Genomic DNA, 15562 nt, shown 5'->3' on the forward strand with positions numbered 1-15562 from the left:
AGTTAAATTTTTTCCTTTTTAGGCCCATTTGTTTCCTCTGGACTCGGAACACCTTGAGGAATATCAGAATTGATTGACAATGGAGAGGAGAGTTCTTCATTTATGTTAATTTGACAAGTCTTTTTAGATAAATATGCTTTAAAAATTGAGAAGTAAAAGTAGCAGTGGTCAAAAAGCATTTCCTTAATTTATATAGTAAAATTGGTTTAGATTTTATAGATAACAATTATTTTTTTTTATGGGCTCATTGAATACTCAGGTATTTTCAAAATACTAATAAAGTATTAGTCTACAAGACTATAATTATTCCAATCTGGATTTATGATATTCAACTTTGAGGCAGCTCCAACAAATAGAATATCGCCATCTTTATATATTAAATTTTATATATTATTATTATATTAAATTATATTAAATCATCATACTACAGATACGATTTTAATGTAAATACTATTCTTTATTTTGTACTCTTTTTTATCTAAATTTATGGTATTGTTCATTATTGTTACTAGTTAAATTATTATATGTTAAATTATTTAACAGTTGTAACAAATATTGTAATTAAAAGAAAAAAAACTTATTGAAGACATTGTATTCAGATTGTTATTATATATAGTAATGAAAAAAAAAAAAAAAAAAAACACCATTTAGAACACCCTAAGAAATCAAAATTTTAGAATATTTAAAATATAGTTATTTGTTTAAAATTTTAACTGACCTTTCATCTATTTTACATAGATTTATAATATCTGAGCTGTCATATAAGTTACAATAAGGTATTTTAGAAGTGTTAATGTTACATTTTCAAAGTGACTTCACCAGACTACATGTTTTAGTATAGATTATATTTGCCATTCTTATGAGAGCTTTGTAAATGCAAAGTATGGCTATTCTTAAAGATCATATCTTGCATTTATGAGGTTGTCATGGTTTTGTCATAACATCGAAATATTTCCACATCATGAGACAATTTTGAAGCAAGAAAAATGTTCTTCTAATTTGAAATCATAAAGATTTATGATTTTAGCTGATTTTAACTTGGTAACTATAGACATTTTTTCTTTGCTACAAGAGCTAATTCATGAGGGCCTTATCAATGCAAAGTGCGGCTGATGATAAAGATCACATTTTGCATTTATAAGGCTCCTGTAAATTTCTTCTACCATTTATGGAAATCCATTTCACTTTTATCAATCCTGAATAAATACATTAAACTTCTTAGTTATTGAACCCTTTTACATGGAGTTTTTTTTTGCATTACTTAATTGTTGTGAAAGGTCCTATTAATTTTTTTTATGGTTTGACTAAATTTAAAAACCTAATTCAGTAAGGTGCTGTGCGTAAGATAGTTATTTTAAACTTTTCAGTTAGTTTTAATAAATACATATCTTCCATGTAGTTTTAATAAATTATGTATACAAATTGTATTAAAATGCTGTACAAATTGTATTTCATAAGTTAAAATTTAAGGTGAATATAAAAATTCAATAAAAATTACTTCCATTTTTTAATTAGCTTTATTTCTGTGCAATTTCATAAATTTATTGAATACATAGTTGTTTAAAGAATTATATAAAGAAATGGAATATATTTACTTAAACATAAAATTATATATTAACAACCTTCTGTATTGTTGAAACTAAATTTTATGTGGTCAATTGGATCTACAAACAAATTAACAATGGATAGGGCATATTCATTTAAAATATTTGTACTATATATAATAGGCATTTTTTAAATCTCTGAATGTACTATTTAAATGGATACTCTGAATGTACTATTTAAATGGAACTAACTTTTGTATATGTAACTAATATTCTATTCGACAAAAGAGCGATTTAAGATTTTACTCAAGTTATATTTTACATGTTGAAATTTAAATGAGATGTAATTTTATTACAATGAAATAAACTATTTCAATATTACATGAGATGATCTTTTACACTGTGGTTGTAACATTCAATATAAACTTCACTAATCCATAACTTATCTCAAATTCTTAAATTTGAAAATAATCAACTTTTGAACTGAGTTCAGTTATGTGATATTTAAATGGTCCCTATGTACAAATATTTGAAGAATACTAATCTATAATCTTCATATACATGCCAACATCCATTTGTTATCAGAAGCAAATCTCATGCAAATTACATTTAGTTGAATTCACCAAAAGTAATGTTATGTTACAATGATTAATATGGTATTTAATAACCATTTATGAAAATAATCAGTATTAGTCCACTCATTTAAGCTTAAATTAGGTAAGAATCTCGGAATTCGAGATATCCAGCTGTAAGTCTGTAAATGCTTGTATATTGACACCCTAAAGTTGCTCAAAACCTACATATGGTAGGGTGACAATACCAATTACTATAATGACTGGACTATATTAATAATGTATGTAATAACAAATTATTAATACTTAAAAACAATAAACAATATACTAGTTTTTTTACTATAAAGTTGTTTCCATACAAATTCAATTAATTGTTTCCATACAATTAGTTATTTTCAGAATGCATGGTGAAATATTAGGGCATAACAAGAACATAGATGGCTAGTAGAAATTGTGAGTCAAAAAATTGAAAAATGATTTAAATTATGTATTTCATATATCATGAAAATATTTGGTATATTTGCATTATTAAAAAATCAGTGAATATATACAGTTATATCCCGCATAAGGTATGCCTCGCATAATGGTCGATGCGTAATAACGAACTTTTTTTCAAGGCGCGAACGTTCCACACAACATACTTTGCTTCACACAACCTTAATTCAAAGATTGGACATTGGAAATTTTTGTTCTGCTGTGAAAATAGACTTATTGAAAAAAAACTATTCATAGTATCTTTAAAAAAAAAAAAAACAAAAGGTAAAAGAACACAGAAGAAAGCAGTACAACTCTGATAACAACTTCTTTCATAAATCAGTAATATTTATTTAATTGCCTTACTATATGTAAAATAAATATGTTATTTTCTATGACCTACTACTACAGAACGAATTAATTTTGTTTTCATGTATTTGTATGAAAAAAAAAATGCGATTCGCATAGCAAACTCTTCGCACAACGAACTTTCTTCCGGAACGAATTAAGTAGGTTATGCGGGGTATTACTGTAGTGTATATAGGTTGGTAACTAAGTTTCAGCTTAGACGGTTTCAATATAAGTTTTATTTCATTTTTTATAAAAAATATGAGCTGTTTATGGAGACGAAACGTTAAAAAAAAACAGTAGTCTCGAAATTGGTTTGCTAAATTTCGTTCTGGTGATTTCTCACTCAAAGATAAAAAATGCTCTGGTCGACTTGAGGTTGATTGAGAGGGAATAGTCTACTTTGAACTGTTATCACCAATCGAACAACCAATTCCCATGTCGACATTATACAACTAAGAAAATTGAATAATACAGTTGAAAAAAAAAAAAATAAACCACCTGAATTGGCAAATTGAAACGGTGATTTATTCCGTAACATCACATATCTTTGACCACTTGGCAATCATTACTGAAACTTGGGTGGCATGTTTTGCCACATCCACCATACAGTACTACACCCTATCATTTCTTTTAGGTACGATCTTTACAAAACTCCTTGAATTTGAAATAATTAAATAATTATGATCGTGTCAAATTGCACCTGAGTTTTTTTTTTGCAAACCATTTTGCCAAACCAGAGGTTTCATAAAAGTGGGATAATGATGCTGCTCGAAAAATAACAAAAACAAAATTAAAAAGAACAATGCATTTCAGAATAAAGTTATTTAGTTCCATGAAAAAAAGGATGATTTTCTAACGAAAATTCGCATTTAGTTTCCAGCCTATATACATATATACATACATACATCAAATGTTTTTCTGCTTACATTTGTCTAACAATTTTTCATATATAATTTAAAATAACGCACACAACAATACTTAACACCCAGTAATTTAATCAATAATTTGAATATGTATGGAAAATGTGCATTGATCAGAAAATGTGTACCAAATAACTACTCATAGTAAAACATAGGATTATTTACATCTCATAAAATCTAGTTATAAACAACTAATACATAATATTGAAAAAAAAATGAATGAATTTGCATCAATGCATTTGTGAAATGAGAAGGACCGATATTAATCGAACCATTAGATTTACTTTATATATACGATTACTATAATTAAAATGTCTCACATTGTTAAGTTATATAGCACACATTTTAAGATTTATCTCCAATAATGTTGAGCTATGGAAATAAATATGAATTTTGTGCTTTTTTATATTCATGGTTTTTCTTCAGGTGCAAACAACTTATTTTTGGGTTATTTGAATATAAACAAATTATAATGATCTTTATGTACTATAAGGGGTTATTCTGGTCCATAATTTTGAAAATTACGATTTTTTTCAGGCCTCTCCATTTTGTGATAAAACAGTAGTTCAAACGCTTGTGACATTATTCTATATTAATGATATATATTTTTTTCTTCATATTATATGAAGGGCTTAAATCATAGGTATGATCAGGGCTAATTTTTCAAAAGTATTGTTTGCCTTTATTTAAGGCGTTTCAAAAATTGCATACAATTCATGCCTCTAGACCAGAAAACCCCCTTAAGTTAGTAAAAATATTAAAGTAATTGATGTTAATTCTAAAAAGATGTCATATTTCAAGATTCCTTTGGTTATAATAAAATTACATATTCAAAAAATGTTTATAATTATATCGAAATGCTTATACAATAAATCTACAATATGCTCAAGAATGATCCTGCCAATTCATTTCATATAAATATAAATCTATTTATATATGTATAAATTATGAAAATATTGAGAATCTAAATATTCTATCATATACTTCAACAGCATTTTAACAATAATTCCTAACTATGAATAAGCATAGTTTTTTTTAGCAAGCAAAAGAATTGCAATGCACTTAAAATTAATTGTTTAAAATAACCATTATTTTCACGCTGAGTGATTATCACTCAAATCCCATACATAAAATTTTATATAAAATATATATACATAACCCATTATGAATGAGTGCCAATCTTAAGTAAAATTCTAAAATAAATTGAGAAAAATGTAATAAATAAAATTTAACATATTGGTATTAAAATTGCATGACTATTCTTTTTAATTTACAATTCTAGTGAATAGTACAATTTGTTTTATGAATGTCAAGCAAAAATTATAATGCAAAAAGAAACTACTACAACTAACCTCAGTTCTGTACACAGCCAGGCAGTTTTAAATTTAGATTATTTTTCAAACGGAGCTAGACTGAGTCCAACTTGTGGTGTATGCAGCTCCTCAGCTGTCTTTGGCAAATCTTTCTCTACATCAGATTCAAGTTCTTGATTCACCCACATTTCATTCAAATCTACCAAATCTGGTTGCATTCCTGAATATGTCATTAATTCTAAACCAGCTGAAATGCAAAAATAAAGTATTTAAATAAATTTTGTATGACAATAATTTTTAATAAAAATGCCTTTTTTTATATTTACCATTTTCATTATAATTCCTTAATCGTGCACAGTCATCTTCTGTTAAATCTGAAGGATTCATAGTAATACCATATGACAAAGGATCATCACTACCAAATAGCTGAAAAATTATTTAAAATAATATATACTTTTAACAAATTAATACAAATTTAAACATAATAAATAACATTTAGGTATGAATTATGTGCCATGTGTAAGCAGGTGCATTCAAAGAACAGTAATCAAAATGAAACATCTTAGTAAACTTTGATATTCTCCCAGAAAACCATAAAAATGTCAACAAATGATTCATGGCTTTCACAAGAATTGTATAACATTATTTATATATAAATCAAGCACGCTCATTTATGTATAAATGATGTTTGTTTAAAACTCAACAACTCTGCGATTTCACTATTGTTAACTTAATCAAAAAATGATCAGAGTTTTATGCTAAACAAAAACTAGTCATATATGAGCGTGCTTGCCTTAAAAAACATTCCAGTGTCAACAGCTAAACTTTGCACTGAACTTCCAGGTAGAGGAGTACCACATACCCCAAGTAAAGCATTTGCATCCAGATATCCTTCCTCTTTAAGTAAATCTCGGAGAGATTCTAACTCGCCTTGTACATTTTCCAAATGCTGATCTACATCATCCCTAGAAATTTCACAATTTTTTAAATATGCTAGATAATTTCAATTAAAATGATATAACACATAAATAAAAGTAACATATTAGATATAAGTTCATAATTTTAAAACCAACTTAATGTTTTAGTTTTTAACAAATATGTATAATTTGTTTTATTTAATAATGAAAAAAAAGTATAAATAACTTTTAAATCTAAACGATTTTATAAAATTTTTTTAAAATGATATAAATATATGTATTTAATTTAAAATTTAGTATGAAAGTCAAAATGAACTACAAAGTCAGAATAAATTAGAAGCAGAAGTTGCACATACTTTGAATTTAATCTATCTAAGGTTTTATGACTTGCAGAAGATACTGTAGCTAATGCCATATCATTTGTGAGATTCTCTTTGGACATTTTCCGTTTAACTAAACTTTGGTTGTTGTTGTTTCCTGAATCTAGCTTAATTCCGCCACTGACCAAAGGATCTAAGTTTTCTACGGTTTGCTCCCGAATATTCTGATCCTCAAATATAATATCGGGAACAACAAGATCTTCATTAACCGAAGTATACTTTTTATTTTTATCAAATAATAAAAGCTTAGATGTGGTATCTTCATCATTGTTTGTATTAGTTGCAGATTTACCACTTGATGCTGAAGCAATACTATTGACATTTAATAATTCTAGTGGGTCTATTTCTTCTGCAACAAAATGCTGAACTTCATCTGATGGAGCATTTTGTACAAATTGAACAGGTATAACATCCTCTAAGTGATTTGGACTTGGCTGACCAGTTGACCTTGGGCTGGCTATTATAGGTTGCGATGTACAAGGTCCTAAGCTAAGAAGAAAATTTTAAATATTATGCATTTACATAAACTTTTATATTAATTATGTTACATAAAAGGAAATCAATCAAGGAAAATCACTTACACATATTCTTCATCCTCAACACAATCTTCTAATTCAACTGCTAATTCATTGCCAGAGCTCTCAGTTGCCAATTCGTGGATTGTGGGTCCATTAGTTGTTGTTGGTTTTTTAGCAATTGTAACATTATTTGAACTAGTCTTTGCAATTTTTGCTGGATTGGGACTGTCACCCAGCATAAGTTGAAAAGGTCTCTTCACTCCCATGCTCATAGATGGTAAATGAGCTGCACGGCCAGGTGTTACAATAGACACAAGGAATTGAATTAACTATAAATGAATACCTGGTTAGTGTTTTATTATCAAAAAGTATGTTTCTTTGTAAAATTAAAATGCAAAAAAATATTCTTAATACTGGTTACTTTTAAGGTTTAATTGAAAAAAAAAAAAAAAAAAATATATATATATATATATATATATATATATATATATATATATATATATATATAATAAACATCTCGAAGTGTTTTTCTTAAGTGCGAAGAATATGATTATCAAAATCTTAATCTGAGCTTTCTTGTAGTAAAACTAAGTGTGAAGACGTATTATGAATGAATACTAATCAATTAATAAAATAATTAATACTTCAATCAATTACTTTATTAACTATTTGCTGCTGTTTTAAATGCTTCTGCCTTAAAACAGCCACCTCTCTCCATAACGCTTTATTTTCTTGCTTCATTGCAGAAAAACGTGCGTCCAATGATTCTTGTCGGCCTTTCATGGATTTTACTTCATTTAATACTCTGCTCACTTCCTCTATATTTGATATCGACTTTGATTCCAATGATTTTACATTTGTTACCTAAGAATAAATTAACATTTGACATATTTTGGAGATGACAAAATATGTTATAAAAGTGAAATACATTATATAACATGAAGTTTTATCATAACTCTCTACTTATTGTTATTATAAAATTTCTACATGAAACTATGACTTGCATAAATAATACAATTATTATTGATTACTCTTTGCAGCAAGTTTAAATATTAACAAATCCAACTAAAATTTGCAGTATAACAATGAAAATATTTATACTTAACACTATTCCTACCGACATTTCATGTTTGCTATTCCTACCGCGACCGGTCAAATGACCGGTCATGCTAAATCGGTATTTTTGGGTATTGAATGAAGAGTTAATGCTAGTTTGAGAGTTTATAAATACAAATACAATATTGTTCTTTTATTTTAGAATGCAAAATCTACATTTTATACTGTTTTATCCAATTTCTCACGATTTTTTTTCTCAGAGTGTATTTTCTGCACACGCATTTTTTACGTTTTTGGCTGATTTTGTTTGCCCTATCATCTTTCTAAAGCATTATCTGGAATATTTTCTTTTAGGGAATCTGTTTTGTACTTGTACTTAGTTGATTTTTTTCTGAATTCTTGTTGCAACTATACGGCAAGTTAATTGGAATAGAAAGTTCCAGCCTTGTACATTGTCTTCCCGTAATTTGTTTATGTGACAACAATGGATTTATCCTGAATAAATCCAAAATATTGTAAATCCTTGATGAATTCTCTCTAAAATTCATATTTTACCGAATGATTTCTGACTGTTTTATGAATGACATCTACACCAGTCCCGACGCTAATACCAATTGAATTAACTCCCATATTACTGTAATTTTTTCAACATATGTGTATGTAAGTGAAAATTAGAATCTTCTTTCTTATCTTACAAAATTGTAAATATTATTTGAGTGTTGAAGTCCTTGATTTTTAGTCCTGCCAGTATTTATAGCAGTTATATTGCTTCAATTGTACCTACGATCAGTTTTTTTTACTAAAAGTTTAGCTATATGTAGGATGGTAAAAACGTATATTTTTTACGTCGTACTAGCGATTTTGATAATACGGTTTCATCAGTTATAAATTTTCAAAGAAATTCTTAGTTTGCTGCGTATACTGGATGGTTACCAAAATTTTACACCCCATTTGTGCGATTTGCTGGGCATAATTATATTTACATCGTATATTGAACAGTTACTAATAATTATACGTTTTCCTGAATACTATTGAACATGTGTTGAATAAATTTACACCTTACCTTTATTGAAAATATATGTTCGTCGATAGTAATACGTGGACTTTTACAACAATTTTGATTGCTGTCAAGGTAGTTGAACCAACTTTTGGATTCAAAACAAAACCTATCAATTTGTTGTTTGGATTCCTTCGTAAAAAATTGTCTACACATAGACATTGAGCAAAAATGAGAAAACCCACTTTTTATACCGTAGAAATGCAATATTTATACTGCTTGCCTCATTTGCGCAGCGTGCATACAGAATCGAAAAAAATGCATGTAAATTTGCAGAAAGCAGTTTTTACCAGTCTAAATTCTTCTGAATTTACATTTTCTTGTAAGTTCGATCATATTCTTAACAATTACTATAAAAAAACCCGTCCGAACATCGTCTTTCGTACTACCGGTCAAATGACCGGTCGCGGTAGGTAAGACAGTATACAATTTTTTTTCCAAAAATAAAAATTGAAAAAACAAATTAACATTGAAAAATGTTTCATACTCACATATTAGGAAAAGTCATAAAGTTTGATGACGATTCAATTACGTTTGATATGAAAAATACTAATCGAAAAATCAAAAACGGTCATTTGACCGGTCCTGGTAGGAATAGTGTTAAATTAAATATAGCTCCAAAATAAAATAAAATACCTTTCTTTTTATGTGTTCAAGCAAGTATGGATGGCCTTTTAAAAAGCACATGTGAGAAAATTCAATTTCGTCTTTATCAAATTTGAGACTACCAGTTTCAGCAGAAGCAACCTTATGAAAACCATCTAAAAATATATCAGTGTTAAGTATACTTAATTATGTTAACTATTAAATGACTCATGGTTATTTAATTATGATACTTACACATATTTAATTGTCGAATAAAACTAGCCATATTGTTGTGCTTGTAGTTCAGAGGAAGTAATTCACGTGCAAATTGAGCCTGATTTCGAATCACAAAACTCAAACCATCCTATAAAAATTTACCATATTACCTTAAGAATTACACAAATTATGGATAATTTTAAACATGGATCAAAAGTGAGACCTTGAAAATAGTCCTCTGCATATTATAACAAAAATTTCAATTGAAGGCCATTATTTTAAAAGATACATTTGAGCATTGCAGCTTTTGTTATATATTTTTTACATATTAGCATTTAATTTATTTGATTGTTAATTATCAAAAACCATTCCTCACATATTCTATATTTGTGGTAGTTACATTTTTAGATTCCTTTCAAATATTTTTATAAATTTACTTGACATTTCGTATAGTTGTTTGGAGGTTATAATATTAAATTATATCATATATAATATATATTAATAATAAAATTGTATTAAACATAACAAATTGTTTTTGATATATATATAATAATGAACATGCACTAATGTGCACGGCATTATAATCCATATGACATATAAAATTTAATATGCCATGATTAAATTTCCAAAGTTATAATAAAAGAAGGATCTTTTATCAGGATTTTACAATCTTAATATTAAGAGCAGAATAGGAAATATTTCTTTTAAAGTTTTAGCTATCAAATGAATCACGACGTTAATGTTTTCAAAATACCGCTGTTACTACTATTACAAAATAGAAAACAACCAAGATAATAAATAAGTGCTGAGTAATCAAACTTTGTAATATCGACAAAACAACCAAGATAATTAGAAACAAATTACACAGATAATGTCCATATAAAGACATGAATACTAAGGTATTATTAGTCATCCTAATGAAAAAAGTGGGTGTCAAAGCGAGAAGACCTCTAAAATTCCAAAAATGTCAGGTGTTAAATTTCAATCCACTTACCGAACTCCATGAAATTAAATGATCTGTTTCTGGATCTTCCACAAGTCGCCATAATTTTCCTAAAAAAGCCGGCACTGTACTTCCAAATTCAGTCACTGAATGCATACTTATTGCATTAATTCAATCACAATTTCTAATTTACGCAGTTTTTACCACTAGCATATACATAACTTTTGCAATACGAGACAACTGAAAGATCAGAAATATCTGTATTAGCGCACTATTACCAACTCGAGAACGTCATATGTTTCGAAAATCACGGACTGATCATGGGTGTACTGGAATATGCGTTATATGCGTTCTATTCAAAATGTAAAGAAGGCGCGCAGAATATTAACAGACAAATGAATACATTAAATTTTAATATTGTGTAGGGACAAATGCATTGGAGATGGGTTGAAACTAGATAGATTTTATTTTTATTATATAGGATTTAACCTTTAGATTTAATTTAAAATTTCAAACTTGAATTGATTATTATATTTAATATATGAATAAATGTCATAGCCAATATAAAAAGAAAAGAGCATTATGCCCAAATAAAAATAAAAAGAGATTTAATTTATATATATTTATATATATATATATATATATATATATATATAAATTATATATTTATTTCTCTTAAGAAATATTTATTTAGTTATATATTTATTTATGTTAAGAAGTATTTGCTTAATCTGCACATTTATTATCACCTGTAAAATATAATTATATATATAAATATATATATATATATATATAATTAAATTTTACAGGTGATAATAATTGTGCTGATTAAACAAATACTTCTTAACAGAAATCCATTCGAATAATAAAATAGAAACTAGTTGGTATTGGTATTTTTCCTTGAGGCAAGTTACATGAACTTCCCGATATGTGTAAATAATCGACTTATTCAATAAAAATTGAATTAACTTGTGAGTGATTAAGAGTATTCCCAGTAGATTTATTTCACATAATTGTATTCCCAGTAACGTTAACTCGAAAACAAACTAACGTTAACTCGGAGTATTTTGTAAAAACAATTTCAAAAATCAATAATTTTTATAATTGAACCAGTTTCCGTAGGACTTTAATGGTTTAGTATGTTCATTAAAACCAATTATACTCTATCGTTATACCAAGTAAATCGTCTAATTTTAATTTTAACAAACATCAAAAAAACTACTCATTTTCTCAAACTTTGATGAATTTTGAAAACTAAACGTCGTAAGGCCGTAATAATTCAGTAAGTTCTATAAGACCAAGATAAATATCGCCAAAAAAGTTCCATAAATTAAATTTTTTTCAACGGTTAATTACAAGAAAACGGCTCAGTAGATTTTTACCTAAAATTAATCAATATCATTCAATTTTGATTTTTAAAATCGATTCGGTAGTATGAGTTTAAATGTCGACGAAACACTTTTTTCAAATTACAAAGAAACGGTTAGGCAAATCGTCTCACAAAATGAACAAACAATAAATTTGGTCTCATTGATTCAGAATAGCTTGAAACGTCGAGAAAATATAAAATTGAAAAAAATCGGATTTTATATGAAAACATACACTTCTCCTTCGGAAAGTTAATAAAACACTTCTCCTTCGGAAAGTTAATAAAACTAAAAATGTTTCTTAAAATAAATTTAATTGATCCATATATGTCGAGAACCAATTTGACTCTTTTAAGCTTAAATTTTAGCTTATTTTAAGTTTAAATAATTAATCTTAATTAAATTATGCATTTTCTGATGAAAGTTTAAGATTTTACATGAACAAGAATACGCCCACTCTTCTTTTATCTATGAATACGCCACTGTTTACGCAGGTGTGTAACTTGTTCTTACCTTCACGTTGGTTTTTATGAAAGTTCACTGTGGATAAATAATTGATGATTTGTAAATTAATTCATTATAGTGCAAGAGAAAACCTCGTAAAATTTTGTTAGTCGCATTTTAGTTATAGCCAGACAATGGAGGTATTGGATATTACTTAAGTAAATGGCAAATAATCGATAATCTGTCAATCATTAAATATTTCTAGGTTGAAATCGTGAACGCAACCGGTGCCAAAGTATTTGGAAAATGCAGTGTATCTCCATCAACCACTATAAAAGACTTGAAGAAAGAAGTCCAAAGGTTAAACAAAGCCCTTCCGCCGAATCGACAGTCGTTAAGGCTAGAACCAAAAGGAAAAGCTGTCAAAGATGACGATACCTTACAAAGCTTGGGTGTAAAATCAGGAAACAAATTATATGTTAAAGATTTAGGCCCACAAATTGGTTGGAAAACTGTATTTTTAGTAGAATATGCAGGTCCCTTGGTTGTGTATTTATGGTTATATCAAAGACCATGGATATTTTATGGAGAGCAAACTATTTCGACTATGAGCACTTGTGCACAGTATGTATTGTAAATGATAGTTTGATTAAATTTCTTTTTTTTACTAAATCAAAGCAAATTAAATAAATAAAAAGTAATTATCATTAAAAACTGTTTAAAACATTATTACACAATGTATTGAATTTCTAATATATTTAACATTTCTGATATATAATAGAAAACATAACACTCAAATCTAAGTAACAAAGCCCTTGATATTATTCACATTGACATACTTTATGTATTTTTAGAACATAAATTAACAATTTAGTATTGTTGGAATAAATTTAATTTATTTTGCAGTATTGCTGCTGGATGTTGGACAGTTCACTATGCCAAGAGAATTTTTGAAACATTGTTCATTCACAGATTTTCACATGCAACAATGCCGTTACGCAATTTATTTAAAAACTGTTCATATTATTGGCTATTTGCAATGTATGTTGCATATCATGTCAATCATCCACTCTTTACTAGCCCGTGCATGTATCAAGTATATACTGGATTGGGTTTGTTTACGGTGAGTTAATTAATTTATAATTTCTTATGAGATAAAATTACAACATTCAAAAGGTGTTAAAGTTAAAATCAATTTTATTTTATTATTTATATGTTATTGAAAATTATTACGAAATTCATCAACATTTAATAAATTAGTGAAGTTATAGAATAATATCAAGTATTTGATAGATATAAGAATGTGAAAGGGTATTTTTTCTTAGGAGTATATGAAAAATTGTGAATTACTCTCTCTGCTATTTTTATTATTATTATACCCTTTTTAGGTTTGTGAATTAGGCAATCTATCTATACATTGGGCGTTGAGAAATTTAAGACCAGCAGGATCAACTGTGCGTAAGATTCCTGTTGCTACAAATAACCCACTTACTTCACTTTTTAACTTTGTTTCTTGTCCTAATTACACATATGAATTTGGAGCTTGGTTTGCGTTTACCATAATGACACAGTGCTTGCCTGCTGGTTTATTTGCATTAGCAGGCATGTACCAAATGACAGTGTGGGCTCTCGGCAAACACAGAAATTATAAGAAAGAATTTCCAAATTATCCTAAGAGTCGCAAGGCTATATTGCCATTTTTGTTATAAATTTTTTCATAGAATATTTGCGAACATTAATTATACTCTAAGGGAATTGATAAAATGACTTAATTTTCAATTATTTTGCATTTGGGTGATGCTAATAATAATATGAACTTAGTAATATTAAGAGATGATAGCAATTAAGTTTTACTATATTTACTATACTTTTGTTGATTTTTTATTGTTCAAGGTAATTTTGTAATATAAATGTGTTGTTATAGAAAATGTGAATGCATTTATAATGTGTTACCTTGACCAAAGGTGAACTGTGGGATATAGTGGTTTTGTTTGTATTAGTATTCTCAATCTGTTGTGAATATATGATATTAAGGAATGTGGTATGTATGTGCATGGTGAAATGTTATCTTCAATAAAGATTTTTAAATACATCTTTATATCTCTTCTTATTTGGGATTTTGAGAGTTTTAGGATTCTATTTTTTTGTTTCTCTAGATGAGTTTTTAATTCTGGTAATACTGTATGAATGCAGTGATACTGAATTAAATTTGATTTAATCTGAAATCCCCTTTTATATTAATAGGGGGAGTCTTTTTATTTTTGTTTGTAGAAAACGAAAACTACTATTATTATTTTATTAGATCAAGAGGTGTCAAAATATAAGTTAATCAAATAAACTTTTAAAGGTGAATATTTCATTAATTTCTTCTTTAATTGTATAATCATCTTCAATTTGAATGGGTTTTTCATTTAGCTTCTCTGAAAGTCTTGTATTTTCATCTCGTAGAATGTCTACTAGTTTCTTTATGTTGACCATTTTTGCTTCATATCTTTTTTCAATGGCTTCTTTTTCTGTAACAGCTTTTTCGAGTCTGTCTCTTGCTTCTTTGGGTGTGACTGCCTTACCTGATGCTCCTATTAAAGCAGTTAGATCAGCAGCACGGTGCTGGGTTACTTTTAATTCCTTTCGCAAAAAATTTATTTCGGCTATTAATTGTACATTTTCCTGAAATATTGAAAAATTACTGGTTACTTTATTTTTAGTAACGATGTGAAAGTCTTTCTATGTGTGTGCGATTCATATTTTAGTAGGGTAAGGTGGTACATGTTATATGTGTCACACTGGTACAATGCAAAAATACCTTCGATTTTGTAATTCACTTTTATAAACTACTAGCTGACCCGGCAAACATTGCTTTGCTAAGTAAGGTATATTCTAAACAATTTCTAGAGAATCAAAAATA

The 15562-nt window shown here is 27.6% G+C and overlaps 3 protein-coding genes across 4 annotated transcripts in view; 1 reads left to right on the forward strand and 2 right to left on the reverse strand.

Annotated features, from left to right (window-relative positions):
* Positions 1 to 4897: 4897 nt before the first annotated feature.
* LOC113376747 (heat shock factor protein-like) lies at positions 4898 to 11108 on the reverse strand. 2 transcript variants are annotated; one of them, XM_026616787.1, is made up of 9 exons: positions 10898 to 11108; positions 9943 to 10051; positions 9739 to 9863; positions 7647 to 7853; positions 7053 to 7318; positions 6448 to 6960; positions 5968 to 6139; positions 5501 to 5600; positions 4898 to 5421 (listed from the first exon to the last, which is right to left on the reverse strand). In XM_026616787.1, exons 1-9 carry the CDS (start codon positions 11000 to 11002, stop codon positions 5252 to 5254), a joined length of 1767 nt encoding a protein of 588 aa, XP_026472572.1. In that variant the 5' UTR covers positions 11003 to 11108; the 3' UTR covers positions 4898 to 5251. The 2 variants fall into 2 exon arrangements, with proteins under 2 accessions (XP_026472572.1, XP_026472573.1); XM_026616788.1 differs by having other exon boundaries at positions 4901 to 5421; positions 6037 to 6139.
* A 1607-nt stretch (positions 11109 to 12715) lies between these two features.
* LOC113378754 (very-long-chain enoyl-CoA reductase-like) lies at positions 12716 to 14710 on the forward strand. The gene is made up of 4 exons (XM_026619338.1): positions 12716 to 12857; positions 12923 to 13281; positions 13564 to 13780; positions 14046 to 14710. The coding sequence occupies exons 1-4, from the start codon at positions 12852 to 12854 to the stop codon at positions 14364 to 14366; spliced, it is 903 nt and encodes a 300-aa protein (XP_026475123.1). The 5' UTR covers positions 12716 to 12851; the 3' UTR covers positions 14367 to 14710.
* A 272-nt stretch (positions 14711 to 14982) lies between these two features.
* LOC113375588 (cilia- and flagella-associated protein 57-like) overlaps positions 14983 to 15562 on the reverse strand; it is a 60652-nt gene continuing 60072 nt past the window's right edge. Inside the window, 1 exon segment of the mRNA XM_026615521.1 lies at positions 14983 to 15324. Within this exon segment, the coding sequence (XP_026471306.1) occupies positions 14983 to 15324 (342 nt within the window).

This window comes from Ctenocephalides felis, unplaced genomic scaffold (assembly GCF_003426905.1).
Source record: "Ctenocephalides felis isolate EL2017-DRISC unplaced genomic scaffold, ASM342690v1 CF-g0.4_SCAFFOLD_01886, whole genome shotgun sequence".
Lineage (NCBI taxonomy): Eukaryota > Metazoa > Arthropoda > Insecta > Siphonaptera > Pulicidae > Ctenocephalides > Ctenocephalides felis.

Excerpts from the sequence above, each read along its gene's own strand:
- LOC113376747 (XM_026616787.1), bottom strand. The coding sequence starts at position 11,002 with ATGCATTCAGTGACTGAATTTGGAAGTACAGTGCCGGCTTTTTTAGGA. Across the intron at positions 9,864-9,942 it reads TATTCGACAATTAAATATGT|ATGGTTTTCATAAGGTTGCT; the intron begins GTAAGTATCATA and ends ATATATTTTTAG. Across the intron at positions 6,140-6,447 it reads TTAGATAGATTAAATTCAAA|GGATGATGTAGATCAGCATT; the intron begins GTATGTGCAACT and ends TGAAATTTCTAG.
- LOC113378754 (XM_026619338.1), top strand. Across the intron at positions 13,282-13,563 it reads ACTATGAGCACTTGTGCACA|TATTGCTGCTGGATGTTGGA; the intron begins GTATGTATTGTA and ends TTTATTTTGCAG. Across the intron at positions 13,781-14,045 it reads CTGGATTGGGTTTGTTTACG|GTTTGTGAATTAGGCAATCT; the intron begins GTGAGTTAATTA and ends TACCCTTTTTAG.